Source organism: Heteronotia binoei, unplaced genomic scaffold (genome assembly GCF_032191835.1).
Source record: "Heteronotia binoei isolate CCM8104 ecotype False Entrance Well unplaced genomic scaffold, APGP_CSIRO_Hbin_v1 ptg000334l, whole genome shotgun sequence".
Lineage (NCBI taxonomy): Eukaryota > Metazoa > Chordata > Lepidosauria > Squamata > Gekkonidae > Heteronotia > Heteronotia binoei.
Genome location: NW_026800018.1, coordinates 201962 through 221883, shown reverse-complemented (window position 1 = coordinate 221883; position 19922 = coordinate 201962). Strand labels below are relative to the sequence as shown.

The following is a 19922-nucleotide window of genomic DNA, read 5'->3' as shown; positions in this document are numbered from 1 at the left end:
GAAGTGATATAAAGAGACAGATGCCTTTTGTAAGCCAGCTGATGGGGCGGTGCAGGCTTCCAAGAGCCACACAATGTGTATGATAGAGCCACATGTGGCTCCCAAGCCACAGTCTGGCCACCCCTGATGCAGACTGTCATGTTTTAAGTGGATTGTGTCACCCACCCTGTGACTTACACAACCTTGAAAGCAAGTGCTTAGGTATAGTGCAATTAATGGGGTATTAATCAATTAATGTTGCAGCCAATCATCAGTAGGAGCTAACTGTAACTGGTGGATTATGACTGAAATACCAATTCTTTTTGAGTTGGAATGGGGAATGAAAGGGTGGCCTACCAAAAGTGAATAGTTGTTTGTAAGTTGTATATTGTAAAGTATATTGTGTCTTTTCAATATGCATTGGATCAGATAATATAGCAATGTTAGATCAAACTTAACTTTTAATCAGTGATCTATCTATAATGGATTGGCAGTCCTATAGAAAACCCATTGAATTGTGGAAGGACTATGTTGATCACTCTTTGTCTGTTTCCCTACTTTAGTGGTCCATTAACTGTCTGACACCCAAAATAATTATGGCATATACTGTGTGAATTTTAGAGAAATAGTGCTTGTTCTCAGGGAAGAAACATGTAAATGTCCTGAAATTTTGATTAAAGGAAACTATTCTCCCTTTTTCCCCTGAAAAAGTTTTTCCTAGCTAGTCTGCAATTGTTCCCTTTTCCCCATCATGAGGAAACAGAATCATATAGTTGGATCTACAGGGTCATCTAGTCCAAACCCTTGCACAATGCAGTAACTTCACAAATGCCTCTCCCCCACATACAAACATCCCCAGTGACCCTTGCTCCATTTCCAGAAAAAGATATTGGAAGGAGAAGATATTGGATTTATATCCCACTCTATACTCTGTGAAGAGCCCCGTGGTGCAGAGTGTTAAAGCTGCAGTACTGCAGTCCTAAGCTCTGCTCACGACCTGAGTTCGATCTCTGGTGGAAGCTGGGTTTTCAGGTAGCTGGCTTGAGGTTGGCTCAGCCTTCCATTCTTCTGAGGTCAGTAAAATGAGTACCCTGCTTGCTGGGGGGAAAGCATAGATGACTGGGGAAGGCAATGGCAAATCATCCCGTAAAAAGTCTGCCATGAAAACATTGTGAAAGCAACGTCACACTAGAGTTGGAAATGACTGGTGCTTGCACAGGGGACCTTTCCTTTCCTATACTCTGAATTTCAGAGTCTGAGTGGTCACAATCTCCTTTACCTTCCCTCTCCCCACAACAGACACCCTGTGAGGTGGGGCTGAGAGAGCTCTTTCAAGGACAACTCCTATGAGAGCTATGGCTGACCCCAGGCCATTCCAGGAGTTGCAAGTGGAGGAGTGGGGAATTAAACCTGGTTCTCACAGATGAGCGTCCATGCGCTTAACCACTATACCAAATTGGTAAAAACCTCCATGATCCCTTGCCAAATTGGCTGACTGACCTCAAAGTATTAATCAGCATTTTCCTGGGCGTGTAAAGAAAGGGCCATGAGAACTTAAGCATTGATGCAACTCTTCTTGCCCTCCTTCTCATGATCTGTGTAATTCACAGAATCAGTATTGCTGTCATCTAGCCTCTGTTTAAAAATCTCCAAGGAAGGAGAGCCCACCACCTTGCAAGGAAGCTGATTGAACTTCAACCTATTGGTTCTGGTCTGACCTTCTGGGGGATCAGAAAACAATTCTGCACCACCTTCTATATGGCAGTCCTTCAAGTACTTGAAGATGGTGATGATATCACCTCTCAGTCATCTCCTCTCCAGGCTAAACATACCCATCTCCTTCAGACTTTCCTCATAGGAGTTGGTCTCCAGACCTCTTACCATCTTCATTGCCCTCCTTTGGACATGTTCCAGCTTGTCTATATCTTTTTTAAATTGTGGTGCCCAAAACTGAACATAGTGCTCTAGGTGAGGTCTAACCAGAGCAGAGTAAAGTGATGCAGCCCAAAATCGCATTGGCCTTTTAAGATACCACATCACACTCATCACACTGCTGACTCAAGTTCAGTGTATGGTCCAGTAAGACCCCTAGATCCCTTTTGCACATACTACTGCCAAGACAAGTCTCCCCCATCCTATAATTATGCATTGGATTCTTCTTTCCTAAATGCAGAAGTTTACATTTATCCTTGTTAAAATTCATTTTATTTGTTTTCCAGCCTGTCAAGATCATCCTGTATCCTGTCTCTGTCTTCTACTGTATTTGCAACCCCTCCCAATTTAGTATCATCTGCAAATTTAATAAGCATTCCCTCTATTCCTTCATCCAAATCATTTAAAAAGATGTTGAACAAAACAGGCCCCAGGACAGATCCTTGAGGCACTCCACTTGTCACTCTTCTCCAGAAGTATGAGTAACCTTTCACAAGCACTCTTTAAGTGTGATCTGTCAACCAGTTACAGATCCACCTAACAATAACAGTATTCCAACCTCATTTTACCAATTTGTCAACAAGAATATTATGTGAAACTTATCAAAAGCCTTACAAGTCTGATTTGAAAATTTTGGGAGTGTGAGGGTTAGAATGTCTTTTTTGTCAATCTGAAGAAAGATCTGGCCACCAGTACAGCAGTGCTAGCATGATGTATGAAGAATTAGTTTTCTCTAAAATATGAAGTACAAACTTTCAGTATATATTGTTGCAGGAAATACTTCCAAAATACTGTTGTACATCTACATATTCATCCTTCAGAAAAAGAAGGCAGCCCTATAAGACTAAAGGGAAGATATTTGGTATCTGTTTTCAGTACTGTACCATGGTTTTTAGGTTTCTACAAAGACTGGACTAGATCCTGCTGGCGCATGGCATGCATGGGGCATGGCTTGTCTTAAAGCAGGCAATCTAACTGCTGCCAGAGAGAAATTCAGCAGATGCCTAAAGCCGCCACGAGATTTGAATCAGCTAAATCTGAGCACAAGACTGGTCCAAGATGTCATCCAGTACCTGGAGTCCACAGTGAAGCCTATTCTCTCTGTGGTAAGAAATTCAAACTTCCCTCCATCAACCCTGGTGGTCTCTTGCACTGAGGCCTCTGAACTGTGGTCCTGACCACATGGAAAAGCAGTCCATGCATCTACAATACTGTCCTTCTGCACCTGTTGTGAATCCAGACTGGAAAAACATTAGCCTAACTGAATGATCAGAAGCTATAGCTAGCCACCTTTTCACAGCGTCAATAATTCCTCTGTGTGTTTAAATATGGTTAGTAGAAGTTACTTGAGTCTCCTCTTAAGTGTATTTGTTTTTTTTAGAATCACATTTAGATTTCTTTTTTCTCTTTAAAAAAATTATAATATAAATTTTATTAAACTAGAAACACCTTAGTTTTCTTCTTTCCCCCAAAAAAGCTCAGGGAGGCATACGTGGGAAATCTGTTTTAACAGTTTCCTCGAAATGTAGATGCTCTGCAAATAGTTAACATGGAGCATCTTTACAGAAATCTTGGCACTGAGGTCATCCTGCCCTGCAGGCCAGTTGTGTTGGTACAATCTTTGGCAAAACTCTTATGGATTTTAATGGGGCTGGATTGGTTGGTGATTCAACCTGATTAAACTAATAGCTTCAATCCTACATGTAAGGTAAAGGATTGTCAGTGTTCCCCCTCCCAATGCAGACAGAGCTTTACTGTTGAGACTATCCTGGAGGATCTCTTAACTCCTCTGGGGACAGGATTTCATGGGGGGAGGCATGTTGGAGGTGAGATCAGTGCAGTGGGGAGCCCTTCCACTCAAGGAAAGCTTAGGAAGAATTCAAGGCAGGTGTATGATATGACAAGTTGTAACGTCTTTAAAATGTTAGATACTGAATCAGTTGTTAAAGCCATACAAAGATGGCCTGTATACAGCCAAACTTTAAGTACCTTTCATTTTTTTTTAAAAAAAGTGGGGGGTGGCAATTTCTACTGATTCTCCACTCCCACTGAGCCCCTAAAATCAGCAGACCTTTAAGAATAGCATAAAGGGGAAGGGTCTGCAGTGGGAGTGGAAAACTGATGGAAAATCATTGCCCTCTCTTACGAAAACTTGAATGTCCAGAGTTTTCAAACTCAGTAGACATAGGACAACATTGTTATCATCCCGAGCAGTGTCAAAAGTCTCACTTTGGCGTTTGTCACCTCAAATCCTCAGTGAGAACTATTTGCTTTATGTCTTCGGCTGTGTAATGTAATGGAGAAGTAAAGAGATGAAAGAAATCGGAATAAATATGACTTTGATATGGAGCAAAACACCAGTTTGAATGTACTCAGGCATGTAATGTTTAAACAAGGTCCTGTTGAATCCTGACACACAAAAAGGGTGGCTATTCAAACCAGCTGTAAAAATTCCAATTTCTCTATTGAAGAACCTGCTGCAGTGCTTGCTGTACATTCACCCACAGAGCTCCTGTAAATACCCAACAATGTCTAGATACTGGTTGTAACTTGCTACTTGTAAATAACACTGTCACCATGATTGATTTAACATGATAGTGATAATGTCATGTTATCTGCATTGATATAGTATAGACTTGAAATTTTGCAACATAGCACTTTCCTTGCCTGTGTTCATTTGCTCTACATTTGAGAACCTGGGGTCTTATTTGATGGTAGATGTTGCCCATATACTAGAAATTGGGCTGTGAAGGATAGTCTGTCTCCCTCATTTTTAGATAGCATTCTTTTGTTATCTGCCTTTTCTTGTCTGCCTTAATAAAGCAGGATGATGACTACTTTGCCACATTGAGGGAACTGGAAACAGTGCTGCGGACACGAAGTCTGTGTCTGGAAATGATACCTGAGGGGAAGATCCAGCATAACAGCTACTATCAAGAGTGCCTTTTTTATTTACACAACTATGGCACCAATCTAGCAATCATTAGCTTTTATATGAGGCATGGCTGCATGCGGGAAGCACTGCTACACTTGTTAAACAAGGTGAGTCATGCAGCTTGTTATGCCTGCTGTCTGGCAGCATGTATTTTTTTAAAAAAATTATTTAGTAGGCTTATATTCCGCCCTTTCCCATAAAAAGGCTCAGGGTGGATCACAACATACAGTATAATAACAGTAAAAACCTACAATTCAGAGTTAAAACAATAGATTAAAATTAAACAAGAAACAATAAATACAATGCACCACAGGTGGGAAGGGCACATCATATAGGATAAGCAATTATAGGCCCAGATTAAATGATGGTAGTAATAGCAGGATAGAACTGTTGTAAGACATGTCACTACAAGGGAGGCCAACTGATGGAATAATAGCTGGAATAGGCTGCCTGCTGCCTCGGCCAAAAGCCCGGGATAGCTCTGTCTTGCAGGCCCTACAAAATGGCAGTAGCTCAGGTAGGGCCCGGATCTCCATAGGGAGCTGATTCCACCAGGCAGGGGCCAGTGCTGAAAAGGCCCTGGTCCTGGTGAAGGCAAGTCAGTTGTCCTTTGGGCCAGAGGTGGTCAGGAGGTGTTGTGTAGCCGATCCCAATGATCTCTGGGGCATATATGGTCAGCAGACTGCTTGAGGAGTATCTCTAAGGACTAGTCCAGTTGCTGACCTTTGACTGCATAACCCCTTGCATTACATTGGGGGTGAGTTTTTGTTTTTGCCATCTGTAGGCGTTCCCCAGATGCTAGCAGCACTGTATAGCTATATGTAGTATGCAACTTTCTAAATGTTTTTTCCCCTCTCTACTGTTCTAGGAGAGTCCACAGGAAGTGTTCATTGAAGGGATCTTTGTCCCAAGCTATAAAAGTGGAAAACTTCACATGCTGGAGAATTTGCTGGAAACTATTGATCCAGGCCTAGACAGCTGGGGCATTTACCTCATTGCAGCTTGCAAGCACTTGCAGAAGAAGAACTATTTCCATATTCTATATGAATTGCAGCAGTTTATGAAGGTCCAAGTCTGGAGCTGATATGCTTGTTTTGTTATAATATTGAACATTATACTTAATTACAGTAGTTCATGGAGTTTTGAATTTGGTTCCAGGCAAAGTTAGTTTCCCCAAAAAACTCTTTGTTTTCAAATGAATATAAATACAATGTAGTATTCTTATTTGTTTGACAGAATTTTCTGAAACTTTTATTGTGTGTTTTCTTAAAAAAAGGCTCCCAGATAGCTTGGAAATAGGTATTAGCTAAAAATAATGGGTTGGATTAGAGTCTTTGATGAATATAAAGGATTTTTACTGTCCTACCCTTCCAGTAATATAAATCATAATTTAAATCAGTTTCAAGTTAGCCTCTCCCTTGCTAAATTCAAAACTAATGTGGGCCACCTGATGTCCAGAAGTGCAGGGGGGCTTTATAACAGTGCTCTCGAACCTTCACAAGCCTTCAGGTACTTTTTTGTAGGAATTGTGAGAGATGGTGTGGCAAGTCACAAGATATTGGGAGATTCTAGGTCAAGAATCATTTTATGATACAGGCAGCTGTCTCAGAATGGGCACTCTTCCTTTTGCAGATGTAAAATGCCTCCTGGTTTCTTTGGAAGAACCTGCAGCACAGATGAGGTGGAAGCCAAGGTTGGCATTCTGCTTTGGAAAGAGATGCTCTTTGGTTTTAGTTTTCGAAGGAAGGGAAGGATTTGCTCCTTGTGTAACCACAGGGAAAAGTTTTTAATTCCAGAGACACAAGAAAATAGCTGTATTTGGGGATGCACAACTCTTGACATTCCTTCCTAAGAAAAGCTCTGAACTTTGTTAGCCAACCAGCTGATAGGGAGCTATTTTCATGTTTTGCTCAGAATTGTCTGAATTTTATCCCCAAGGCTCAAGAAGCAAGTGGATACCAGAAAACACAAAGGGGAACCAGCAAGGACTTGAGAGGCATCTAATTTTCTCCTCCTCCACTGTTCCCTCATTCCCTTTCCTGAAAGCCCTCACAGCTTCTCCCCTTTTCTGCCTTCCTGCTTTCCTTTTAAGGACCCTAACCTCCTGGTGCAGCCTGAAGATATCATGGAATCACAGTAGATCTCCCAACTGGTGTGAGAGCCAGTTTGGTGTAGTGGTTAAATGAACAGACTCTTATCTGGGAGAACCAGGTTTGGTTCCCCACTCCTCCACTTGCAGCTGCTGATGTGACCTTGAGTCAGTCACAAGTTCTTGCAGAGGTGTTCTCCTCAAGAACAGTTTTTGTCAGCTCTCTCAGCCGCACCTATCTTACAGGTGTCTGTTGTAGGGAGGGGAACAGAAAGGAGATTGTAAACTGCTCTGAGACTCCTTTGGGTATAAATTTAATCTTTTCTTCTTCAGCTACAGAGATCAGTTTCCCTTAGGGCTGTCAGCTCCAGGTTAGGAAATCTCTGGGTGTGGAGCCTTGGAAAGATAACATTTGGGGAGGGAAGCAATCTCAGGGTATAATGCCATAGAATCCACCCTCCAAAGCAGCCATTTTCTCCAAGGGGACTGATCTATCATTTGGAGATCAGTTGTAATTCCATGTGATCTCCAATCCTCTCAGAGGTTTGCAACTTTAGTTCCCCTGGAGTAAATGGCTGTTTAGGTGGATGAATATGGCATTTATACCCTTTTGAGGTTCCTCCCCTCCTCAAACCCCACTTTCTCCAGGAATCAGCCCCCAAATCTCCAGGAATTTCCAAACCTGGAGTAGACACCCCTATGTCCTTTCCTCCCAATAGCCAGCCTACCTTTATTTGTCCTTCTGTCTTGAGCTTCCCCTGTTCCAGCAGCCTCTACCTAGGAAAGATGTGACCTAGTTTTGTGGTGCTGGCCACTGGGCCAGGCCCATATGACTTCTGGGGTAGCACCTCAGTTTCTCCTATATCTCCTTCCCCACACTATGTCCTTTCCCCCCATACTCTCTCCCCTTTACCTGCCTCATTCTCTCCTCCTTAACCATTCACCAACCTACCTTTTATCTTCCTTCACATCATTTATTTGCTTCATTTTTATCCCACCTTTCCCCAAAGTAGCTTTCATTATTCTCATCTACTCTCCTTTTTATCCACACAACAACCCTGTGAGGTAGGTTAGGATGAAAGTATGCGACTGGTCCAAAATCACCTAGTGAGCTTCTACAGCAAGATGAGTATTCAAATCTGGGTCTCCTAGATGCTACTCTGAAGCTCTAACTGCTACACCACACTGGCTTTCATAGGGTGATTGCTACTGACAGCAGCAAACATCAAGGTCTGATTGAGTCATACAAATCGAGTGGTATCTGGTAACCCAGAGGTTGCTTCCAGCCTGGCCTAGGGTTGCCAGCTTCCAGATGGGACCTAGAGATCTCCCAGAATTACAACTGAGCTCCAGACAACAGAGATATTTACCTCCTGGAGAAAATGACTGCTTTGGAACATGGTCTCTACAGCATTATATTTGGCTGAAGCCTCTCCCCTCCCCAAACCCAGCCCTCCTTAGTCTCCACCACAAGCTCTCCAGAATTTCCCAACCCAGAGCTGACAACCCTAGTTAGGACTGGAACCTACGAGTCTGACCTCTCCCCATCCCTTTTTACTCACAAGCTGCAATCACACACACTAAATAATGCACTTTCAATCCACTTTCATTGCATTTTCCAACTGGATTGTACTGTGAACAGGCAAAATCCAGTTGGAAAGTGCATTGGAAGTGGATTGAAAGTGCATTATGTAGTGTGTGTGACTGCAGCCACAGAATTTAGTCTGAAATATTGTGGTTGCCTAGCAACCATCACTGAAGGAATCTGTTGCTAAAGCTACTGATGCTCCTTTTATCATTTTCAGGCTTTTGAATTTATTTGGTTAGTAGGCTTATATTCCACCCTTTCCCGTAAATGGGCTCAGGGCAGATCACAAAGTACAGTAATAACAATAAAAATCTACAATTCAGAGTTAAAACAATACATTAAAATTAAACAAGAACAGTAAAACAAAAGCCTCCCATGTGGGTGTTTTTTAGATTTCAGATTTTTCTGCAAACCTGGGGCATTTTTCAGGTTTTTAGAACGATCCATCTTACGCATTCCAGTCACTGGATTTAAGTGTCCTCAAATTTGGCTGATTGCTATTAGAGTATAGATGTCTGCAGACACCACATTCAGGATCACTAACCTATAAGAAATCTGGCCTATAGTGGCAGCTCCCCACTCTTAGTTTAGTTTAGTGGCAGGTAGAGGTTGGAGAAGGTTCAGTTCTAATCTGCTTCTGTTTACTTGGAGGGGAGAGGAAGTCTCTAGAAAATGCAAAGTGACAGAAAAGTGGGTGAGGATCTGTTCTTTGGAAAAGATGGCAAAGTAGAAGTATTTCTGCTTTAAAAGAACCCCTGGTTTGCCTTGGCATTGCACATAGACTTGGAAGTATTCCTTTCATCTGGAGCAAACCCTTTTAAATCTAAAGGAGGGAAGGCAAGCTCCATACCTCTCTTGATCCTGAATCATCACTAAGAGTGAGCTTTAGCTGCTGGTCTGGAATGACGGGAAATGTTTATACGTAGGGGAATTTTTTACTGTACGGGTAGCTGGGGGAATTATTTTTATTATTGTTGCATTTGTAAATTAAGGGAGATGCATTGTAAAATGTAAGCAAACACCTCAGATCATTTTGTCTGTGCAGAATCTTTTGTATACTCAAATTACACACTGAAGGATTTCCTGTCTTTCAACCAGCCTTGAATGGGGTTTTAAACACTATTACATTTGACATCATAGTTTTAACGTTTATGCACATCTTCAAATAATCTGCCTTCCAGGATCAAGTCCGTGCTGCCATGACCTCTATTCGATTTTTCACTCACAAGGCAAAATCTTATACGGAACTGGGAGCCAGGCAGAAATGGCTACTGAAAGTCAAGGACCACCTCAAAGTTTACCTACAGGAAGTTTCACGGACTTCAGGAAGAAAAAAAGTCCAGTGCACTTTTCGTAAAAAAATGTCTGCGCCTGATGTGTCAAGGTAACAGCAAAACCTTGTTTGACAGTGATGTCAAATTCAACTTTTTATTGGTTGCACTAATTCTTTACAGTATCATGATAAATAAATGAGAGGTGGATTTACTTTAGGACCTCTACTATTAATCTCAATAGACAATCAGTGGAATGAATTTAGCTTAACTATTTTAAGGGTTTTGTGGCTACAGAATTCTGGATTTCTTTTCAAAATGCATACATTTGACATTTTAACAAGATGGTTCTTCTCTGGTTATCCTTAGAAATATGTATTAGACTCTGCCTTACAAAACAGTGTATGTTTGAGCTATAATAATGTGTGCCTTATGGGCTGCTTCTGTCCATTAAGTGATAAACAATCTTTATATCTAGAAAAAGGACATGAGTTCAGTTCTTAATTTTCATATAACCTCAGCTACTAGTTTTTATTATAATTGCATTCCTTCAGAAACCTTTTACATAGACAAATAATTTTGCTCAGGTTTTTATGTTAAAATATGGTTTTGTGGTGGTTAATGAAATAATTTGTTCCTAAATTTAGGCATCTCAGTACAGTTGAACTTCAAATGGAAGTAACAAAGTTCCTCCATCAGTGTGAAAAGCTGAGCGGTTTGCCTGCATCTGAGATAGCTGTGCCCACACTTTTTGGAAACAATCATATGAAAATGGAAGTTGCTTGCAAGGTACTGAATGTTACCTAAAATCCTGGCACTTTATGCATCAAAATAGAATGCTGCTATTGTGTGTATTTTGCAGTGAAGCTATGAGGACTTGTGAAAAATTATTACAGTTAATCTCCTTTTACAAGTATACTATTTATTGTGTCGGAAGGAGGGGGGAAAGAAGCCATAGGGAGGGATTAGGGAGCTCTCAGTGCTAGTTCCAGAGAATGAAAAAGTTAAACAAAAACCTGAACTACCAGAATTACTCTTTATCATTTGCAGCTCTTAATGTAGTTTAATAAAATATGATCTCAGGTCATTTAGTTTCTACATACTTTGCAGATAAAATGCCACCAACAACTTTTTAAGGGTGATACTAGTAAACTGGTGCCAGTCTTCAGAGGATCTGTGGATCTTGCCTGATGTTAGAGTTATTTGCACTATTGCCGACTTTTGTGTTTCCATTAGGAGGATTCCATTTGTTATTGCTTCCTCCCAGAAAGCTAGGGTTGCAACCTGACAGCACCATCATTTAAATTTACATACCTGCTCAGCATTTCATGCAGGATTCTGACAAGACCAAATGCTTCTTCTGGGGGATGGAGGACTCTAAGAACAGCTTTTGGGGGGGGGGGCAGAGTGTGGAGTGATCAGAGGAAGAGAAATTCATTTTTCCTCCTTGTGCCCATAGAAATCTTAGTTGAATCCAAGCCATTGTATCAACTTTAAAGAACAAACCAACCAGTGCTGTGAATATCTTCTGCTCCTTGCAACAGACACGCATGCATAATATAAGGGGAACCCATCTGGAGGCTTGTTAATGTGGAAGCAGTTTAGTGCAGTGTAAAGGATTATTGTGCAGGCTGTAACTCATAGCAGTTGGAGAACTGGATGTGTCTTGCAAAGAAGGTGGGCATCCAGGACTTACTAATACATCCTGTCACCAGAGTGATTAGTTTGCCCTCAAGCCTGAAGTTTTCTTTAGAGAAAACAAAACTGTTTATGTTGAGCATCTGAATGTACCATTTGTGAACTGCCTGCATGTTACTCAGATCTTTCTCTTCTCTGTGTATTCTGAATTAATTCCCAGGTCATGTTGGAAGGCAAAAACATTGAAGAAGGCTTTGGAATTGCATTCAGAGTCCTGCAGGTATATTAAACCTAGGAAGATTCTAGATATATATACAAATTTTGTGTTTATATATAAATGCTTTGCTTTTGAAAACACCACTAAACTGATAAGGAAAGCTAATTGATGCTGAGTTCTTGCCAGGGACAGCTGTCTGTATTTTATTGATGTTGCTAATTTCCTGTTGCTCAGAGTGATTTCAAAGTCAAGAAATTAACTCGTTAAAAAAAAAATCAGTGTGGCCCATTTTACAGTAATTTTGTTTAAGACATTAATTTCTGATTCCTCGGTCAGCTTTGTTGATATCTAGTGGTTTGGAATGATGAGATAGTTGCTTATCATAAATGGTTGTCTGCCCAAAATGAAGGGAGCTGCCAAAGAGAAGCAGTGAAATTCCCTCTACCAAAATTTCTGTTCAAGAGCATTTATCCCAGAGCAGCTTTTGTTTTGTTTTGTTTCACTGCCTTTGCACTGGTTTCATTGCCTTTACACATACATACACTCCCCTGGAGACTTGCATTGTGGTGAGGATGGTGCCAGGAAACAAACCAGAATTAAGCCAACTTATCATGCAAACCCATACTTAGTTTTGAATAAGCATCTGGGAGACCCAGGTTTGAATCCTCACTCTGCCATGAAAGCTTCCTGGGTGATCTTGGGTGAGTTGCACATACTCAGCCCAACCTACCTCACGGGGTTATTGTGATGATAAAGTGGAGGAGAAGATAACAGTATAGGCCAGGAGTGGCCAAGATGTTTTTTGCCTACAACTCCCATCAGCCCCAGCCATTGGCCATGCTGGCTGGGGCTGATGGGAGTTGTAGCAAAAACATCTGGAGAGCTACCGTTGGCCACCCCTGGTATAGGCTACTTTCAGTTCCCATTGGGGAAAAATGTTAAGGTATAAATAAAGTAAATAAAATTAAGATTAACTGTGTTAATCACAATAGATTCCAGGTGGGTAGCCATGATGGTTGGAAGCAGCAGAACAAAATTTGAGTCCATACTTTGTTCTGTGATCAATCAACCAATTTCAAGCTGTGGCTTCAGATCCTAGTTTGATGTATCCTGTCTAAGCATACTTACTGGAATGGTCCACATTCAGAGGATCACCCACACTAAGATTTTATGTGACATCTAAATCAAGCCTATGTGTTAATGAACCATTTCCTCCCTCTTTTGGTTGCTTTAGCTGAAGTTTACAGAGAAAAAAACCCCTCTGTTCTGTCAGGTTATATGCTGATTTTGACTGGATAAGGACTAGTCATACAATGCATGTAATCTTAAAGGGGGAAGAAGAATGGAATTCTAGATATAAAGCAGTGGTCTCTGGAAGAAGAGTTCTGTAAGATTCCAGTAGCCAAACATTGTTAATAGGCAATGATTGGTGTTACGGTGTCCTTTACTGTAGTGTTGTCTTTCTATATGGAAGGTTAATTTTATAGGACTACACTCCACAGTGGTCATATCTTCACCAATCCTTATTCTAAGCTGGATCCTTTCTGCAGATGGAATGGGGTTCTACCCAAGGGGCATGACTTCTTTGCCTTTGCCCTCCCACTGACCCTCAAAAATGCCAATGAAACGCTGCTCCTAGGGTATGTGACCCCTTAAAAGTTCTTTTGAAGGAGCAATTGATGAAAAGCACCCTCTCTTCTGTCTTCTGATATATGCTCTAGAATTCAACTCTCAGGGTACCTCTGTCCAGTGTTCCCTCTAAGCTGCGTTAGTGTGAGCTAGCTCACAGATTTTTAGCCTCCAGCTCACACATTTTTGTCTTAGCTCAAGAAAATTGACCCCAGAGCACAATAATTTTTGCAGTAGCTCACAACTTTAATGCCAGTAGCTCACAGCTTTAATACCAGTAGCTCACAAAGTAGAATTTTTGCTCACAAGACTGCAGCTTAGAGGGAACATTGCCTCTGTCTCAGCAGTACTCAGCTAATGTTGTAGGAAGGTATTTCTGGATCTTAACAGAATATCAATTCTCTCACTCCAGGACTTTCAGTTGGAAGCTGCTGCTGTATACAATAAAGTTGCCCGACAATTGTTGAAGCGGCAGAAGTACAGTGAAATCAGGCAGCTCCTAAAATGCATTAAGGAATCAGGGGCTGCTGCTAAAAATGATGGGGATAATGTCATCCTTAACTGTCTGGATGACTTCGAAGCTTTCCCTTCTGAGGTAATTCTGCTTTTTGTGAGGCTCAATTGCACTTGCTTTCCTCCCCAGTAATCAGCATTATGCATTCAGAAAGCAGTAAACAACTACAGTAATTGTTCTGATTTTTAGTACTGATATTTTTATAGTCCCAGAACAGTATTTTCTGTGCCCTGCAAAAGGAGACGCCTAGATTATTATGAATTAGTACTTTGTGTCAGCTTTGTGGTAAACTTGAGAGCTGAGATGGGAACATATTTTCTCCTCATGTCTCTTGGGTCACTCTCTCTACCTGCTTGTGCAACAAGCCAACAAGCAGGTGAGCAAGGTGCTTCTCCACCCTAAGGCAAGGGGGGGGGGGTGAATGGAATGTGTTTTGTTTGAAGGAAACTGACCTAGGTTCCCCCACTGCTTTCTGATTCACTTAGGAGCGGGGGTGGGGGGGAGAGGAGCTTTCCCTTCAGTAGTTCCCACCACCTCCTGGAATTCACCCCTCACCAATATGATGCCAGGAGGACCATCCAACAGACCTGCTTGGTAAGGTGGGCAGGGTAAGGCTCATGTTAGGAATCAAGGCAGTCACTTTCGTTTAAACAATATAAACTCTTTCTTCTGCAGTCAACATCTCTTTATACAGGTTACAGAGATTAGAGTGCAAGTTCTACGAAAGAAAATTAAAACAGATTTCAAACCTAATTTGGAAAACTAGTTTCCTGACATTTGCCCTCTTCCCCCAATTAGGGCTGGTCAGAAAGCAATTTTCTCCAGGCCAGTTTAGCTAGGGATTTTGTTTACCATCTTCTGGGAATTGAGCAGGGATCTCTGGGAGTATGGGGGAGGTGTTTTTGAATTTCCTGCATTGTGCAGGGGGCTGGACTAGATGGCCCTGGAGGTCCCTTCCAACTCTATAATTCTATGAAATGGGTGTATCTCCAGAGTTTCCTGCCAAAACACTCATGGTGTGAGAGTAAAGGAGAAACAAAGGGAGAACAGCTCTTTTCCAGTTTCCTTCCCCCTTCCCTACACAAGTGCGTAGAAAGTTTTGGCCAGTCTGAGTTCTGAAATTTCTGATTGCAGGGGCCTGCTCAAATGCAGTAGCTAATAGTCAGGTGGTATTCACATCACAGGAATTCATTATTTCCCCCACAGGATGCAAAAACATATAAATCCAGGAGTGATGAGGTTTACCCAGCCTTACTTGTCTCTGTCAGCATCAGTTCATCTCCATAAACATCAGCTCTTCCCAAGATGAAATGGCCTCTTTTCCTATCACCTGTGATAGATAAGACCCCTGATTCCGCTACTTTGTGAATAAGGAAATGATGGTGTCAAAGTTCCAAGAGCCTTGATTGGCTGATACAGGCTCAGTGACCATTCCAAACATTTAAAGGGGATTTCAGGAAATGGGCAAGACTTTGACCTGTCCATCATAGATGGCCATCAAGTTCATATTGTAGGCTTCTCCAGTTAAGGGTGGAACCTTAACTGGTTCTGATGGATCTCACAATCCATCTTCAAGAAGAGCAGCCCTAATCTTAGAACCTTACAGATCCAGAGATTGTCACAAGCAGTTTTTGAGGTAAGACTTTGAAAAAAAATGTAGATAGATTTTGATTCCTGGTAGTGGAAGCTGAATGTGCAAATTTTCAAAGTGTAAGTTTTCAACTCTGTTTTCCTTTATGGGATCCAGGAGCTGGACAATCTGATCCAGGATATGGACAGTGATGAAAACAAGGTGAGTGTAGCATTACTGGAGATAGTGACCTGTTATGGTAGAAGCAACTAATATACATCTTCCACATTTTACAGAACACTAGCCCTTTAAGTAAGAATTGCCGGGATAGGGCGATTCATCAAATGTTAATAATAATAATATTATTAAGTACTGATGCTTTTCCACCAATTTCCACACATCGATATGACATCAGCTTACAGAATACAAACATGCTTCAGTATATATCTCCTGACAGAATTTAAGTTATATAGTCCATTTCAGTCCTTTATCAAGGGAATTGGATCTGTTTGAACTGATGTGCTGTAGATCTGGCAACTTGCTGGCTTCTGAAGAGCTGCCCCACCATGATCTTATTTTCTCCCAGTGCATATTAAATAGCACTTGTCAAGGTCTACAATACAATTTATAAAACTACTTAATGTTATAAAAACCATTATAAATCTAGTACAAAAGCATAAAATCTTGGAATGAGCTATTTTTATGCAAACTCACCTTTGGAATCAGTGTAGACTATTTTAGCATCTTAAATGTGGAACACCATTACATGCTGTTCTCACCCAAAATAAAGGAAATTGCACAGGCAGGACTCAATTGGACCTATTGTGAGAATATTAGAACATAAATCTTGGATACATCATCATAATTCAGATGCTCCTCTTGTCCAACATTTATTTAAAGGTCTAGTGTTCTGTAAAATGTGGAAGATGTGTATTAGTTATTTGTACCCTTAGTTAGACTTGCATGGAAGGTTTAATTGATAAACAGACACAACTGAATATTTTTTGCAACACATTATTTATATATAATTTAAAAAATAGAAAATTGGTTTGTGTATGGTGAGGTTTGTCTTTTTTCACTCAGTATAGTTCATTACCCTGTGATCCCAGTTTGTTTATTGGAGCCACTTAGGTTGTAGCAGCCATGGGACATGCAGTGGTGTGGTCCTGCTAAAAAAAAGCAGATAAAAACACAGATAGTTATGGTAGTTTTGGCTCTTACTCAAAGCAATTGCAGTAGATGAACTTGCTCTCCCAGGAATGAACAGGGGTCCTGCCAAAGTCTGGAGGTCTCCAGCAGATTCTGTGAGACAATTATCGAATTTGTATTTTGGGTTTATATGCTTGTTTTGCAGAGGCTGCGAGCAGCTGTGAAGATCAATTTTCCTTTTGTGTGCTCTGAGCTCCACATTATTCCAAAATTGGATTCTTTTTTCTGTTAGTAAAAATAAGCCGTTGTGTATTGTGAATTCTAGTAAATGTCCTTTGTACAAGGCTGTTCACCAAAAAGAAAAAGCCACAAACTGTAATATTTGTTTTTTACAGAGGGAATGCACAGCATTATCCTACTTGTCACAGGGTGGGGGGGAGTTTAGCAGTCCTCACTGGCTAGAAAATTGTGGTGATTGTGGAAAGTCCACCTTGATCATTGGTTTGCTAGTGAGTTTCAGAAAGTTCACCTCTGCCAAGTGTCGACACATCCATAAGAAAAATTACCTTGAAAGAGCTTCTGACCAAGAGCTACAATGTGATCAGTTTGTTTCCAGACCAATCAAGGATTTGTTTTATAATTTGTCTAACAATTTTTAGTGGTTTCCCAAGTCAGCATGGCCAACAATGCAGCTATGTTTGTTGTGTATCTTTGAGCATGTCACTATCTGCTTCAGTTGTGAGGGTTTTTTAAAACTCCTCTCTGCTTAGCCACAGAAACCAGCAAATCTCTTGTCTTACTGTGTTTCAGATCCAAGCATATCTGAGATGCCACAAGCTGCGTTCTGCTTATCTGGTTGCCGTTAAGCTTGAGAACCCTAGAGCTGTGCAGTTGGTTCAGCATGTTCGGCAGTTGGCTGAGGACAGTGGGGAAGATGTGGTGCAGGCCATTTGTACCCAGTGGCTTTCAGTACATCAAGCTAAGCCAAAAAGCTGGCTTGCTCAGAGCACCAAGAAGTGACTATCAGATGAGTGGAGATTTTGTTTAATCTGTAAAAGGAAGGCTTGACATCACACTGATGAGAACAGCTTAATGGTAAATGTTAAAGCGGGTAACAACAAGGCAGAGAGGAGCTGCTCAGATGTTTCAGGTGATAGGGAAGGGACTGATTTCTAAAAAGTGCCAATTGTGTCCTAGTGACAACCAACTACCTCTACCTCAGAGTGTTCTGGCTGTGTTAAGCATGAAAAGGCAAGACTGAATTATTAGCAGTGAGAGAGACCCTTTTGTTACTATAAAGGCATTTCTTTATCTCAAGCCATTTATTTTATTAACCTGAAAACCACACCAGATAAGCTTTAATTTGGAGCCCATCTTTTTGTTTAAATATAAAGTTGTTGCAGGAAACCCATGAACAAAACATGTCTCCTTTCATCCCTTTTATGTTCAGAAACTGATATTACTGTTATTTACTGTTATTGGTTGTTCTAAACATGAATACAGTGTATGGTTTCTGAAGTACATGTTGGGAAGCAATGGGCAGCTGTGATGGTACAGAAGTTTCCTCTCTGTTGTGCTGCTGTTGGCAAAATTAACAAGATCTTATTTGGCACTGATGGAAAAGACAAAAACCCCAGCACCCCTCCATACACACACACACACACACACACCGGTCCATGGAAAAATTGTCTTCCGCAAAACCAGTCCCTGGTGCCAAAATGGTTAGGAACCACTGCCCTAGAGGTTGCTGCTAGCAGAAACTCTCAGTGAAAGCCATGCTATCCTATTATTTTCACTTAATAGCAGATGTAGTGTGGCACTCTGCATGAGCAATTCAGGCCAATAATTGTGTACCTGTTACCATGTGAGGGAAGATAGAGAGAGAATGCAAATAAAATAGTGAATACAGTGAAGTGTGGAACAGAGGCTGTCTGTCAAAGTAATAGTCTGTTTTTGCCTGCTGCCCTTCTTCTGTGTTCCTAAATTTGTTGTGACAGTGGTGTAAGTCAAGAGTGCAATGGGGCTGGTTTAGAATAGGCTTGGCTTTAAATTTAAGTAACTGATGGTATCCAGCAGCTGTCCTCCAAACTTGATTCAAATGCTCTTTCTGATCACTAGTAAAAAAAAAAGCGTAACTGGTTACCTGAATTGTAAATGAAGCTAGAGTGCTATTAACATGAGGACAAACTAACAGATATACAATCTGTCCATTGTGTTTCACTTCACTCCAGTACAGGCAATTTTTCGTGATTTTTTTACTCTGCATGTGTGTTGTTTTGGGCAACTTCTGTTTTTTCCTTTAACAGATCGTCGTCATGGTGTAAGCCCCCAGCCCTTCATACAATGGAAAGTTGCAGTTGTCATCACTCCCTTGGCTTTAAATGCTGTTATAGACACACACTTTGGTAAATGCCTGGCTCATTATATGTGGTGCCCATAAGTAACTAAGGATGACCACTTTTAGCTTCCGTATTTTCTTGCCCCCAGATTCTGAAGCTTATCTCATTAAGACTAACAAAAGCTGCTTTTGTTGTCTAGCTGTTAGGACAGGCTAGTCTGAGGACTGAGAAGGTGATGCACTTCTTCCATTAATAAAATACCATGTTTGTTACTTGCCTCTGTTCCCTTCTTTCCCTCAAACACACACATTCCTTTTATAGAGGGAGAAAATGGAAACCTTCTCAGCAGAAGAGTCCAGCTTGTGTGTGGCATTCCCTTTTGCACTATACTTTATGCACTTTACATTCTAAGTATTCTTTCTGTCACCAGCAGAACCTGCCCCTGGGAACTGGCTTGTATTTTCAAATACTGTAATGGGTTTGGAAGCATTTGAATGAACAAATTAGTTATGCTTCTACAAAGAGATCATGAAATTATGTGTAAAGTAAGCAAAAATAAAATAAACTTGGTCACCTCTTCGGTGTTACTTTAACTTTTAAGTGTTGGGAATTCAATCACAGTTAAGTAACTTGTGTGAAAATCAAAGCATAATACTTTGCACAAAAAGAACAATGTAAACTGAGAAGTTTTATTAACATATCACCAAAATACAGAACAGTCAAGTGAAAGAAGACTTCTGTAAAACAATCACCCTCCCCAGGAATTCCTTATGTGGCCTTTTTGTCTCTTCTTTTAAAAAAGGTACATATTCCAGTAGTCTTCATAATTCTGGAGAGGGTCTGAAGTTCAAGCTTTCTTCCTTTAAAAAATTGGTCTCTCAAATACTTTCTCTGTGAGTACTGGAGCAGAAAGTTTAATACTAAGCTTCTTCCCAAGATGCCATGTGTTTTAGTAGCACTGGGCCCAGGGCTGCGTTCTGTTAGCCATTAGATGCTAAGAAGTGCCCAGACATCAAACATAAACAGCTCATCTGTCTGGGATCGGTTCTGAATTGTCCAGGAGTGAAACTGA

The 19922-nt window shown here is 41.0% G+C and overlaps 1 protein-coding gene across 1 annotated transcript in view; it reads left to right on the top strand.

The window, feature by feature from the left end:
• The window catches only part of LOC132590603 (zinc finger FYVE domain-containing protein 26-like), an 87953-nt gene extending 68510 nt beyond the window's left edge, over nt 1–19443 (top strand). Inside the window, exons 33-41 of the mRNA XM_060263558.1 lie at nt 2808–3017; nt 4735–4953; nt 5715–5912; nt 9705–9907; nt 10442–10583; nt 11653–11712; nt 13691–13873; nt 15540–15584; nt 17322–19443. Coding sequence (XP_060119541.1) covers nt 2808–3017; nt 4735–4953; nt 5715–5912; nt 9705–9907; nt 10442–10583; nt 11653–11712; nt 13691–13873; nt 15540–15584; nt 17322–17531 — 1470 coding nt within the window. The 3' untranslated portion in view covers nt 17532–19443. The remainder of the gene's footprint in view (nt 1–2807; nt 3018–4734; nt 4954–5714; nt 5913–9704; nt 9908–10441; nt 10584–11652; nt 11713–13690; nt 13874–15539; nt 15585–17321) is intronic.
• Nucleotides 19444–19922: the final 479 nt, after the last annotated feature.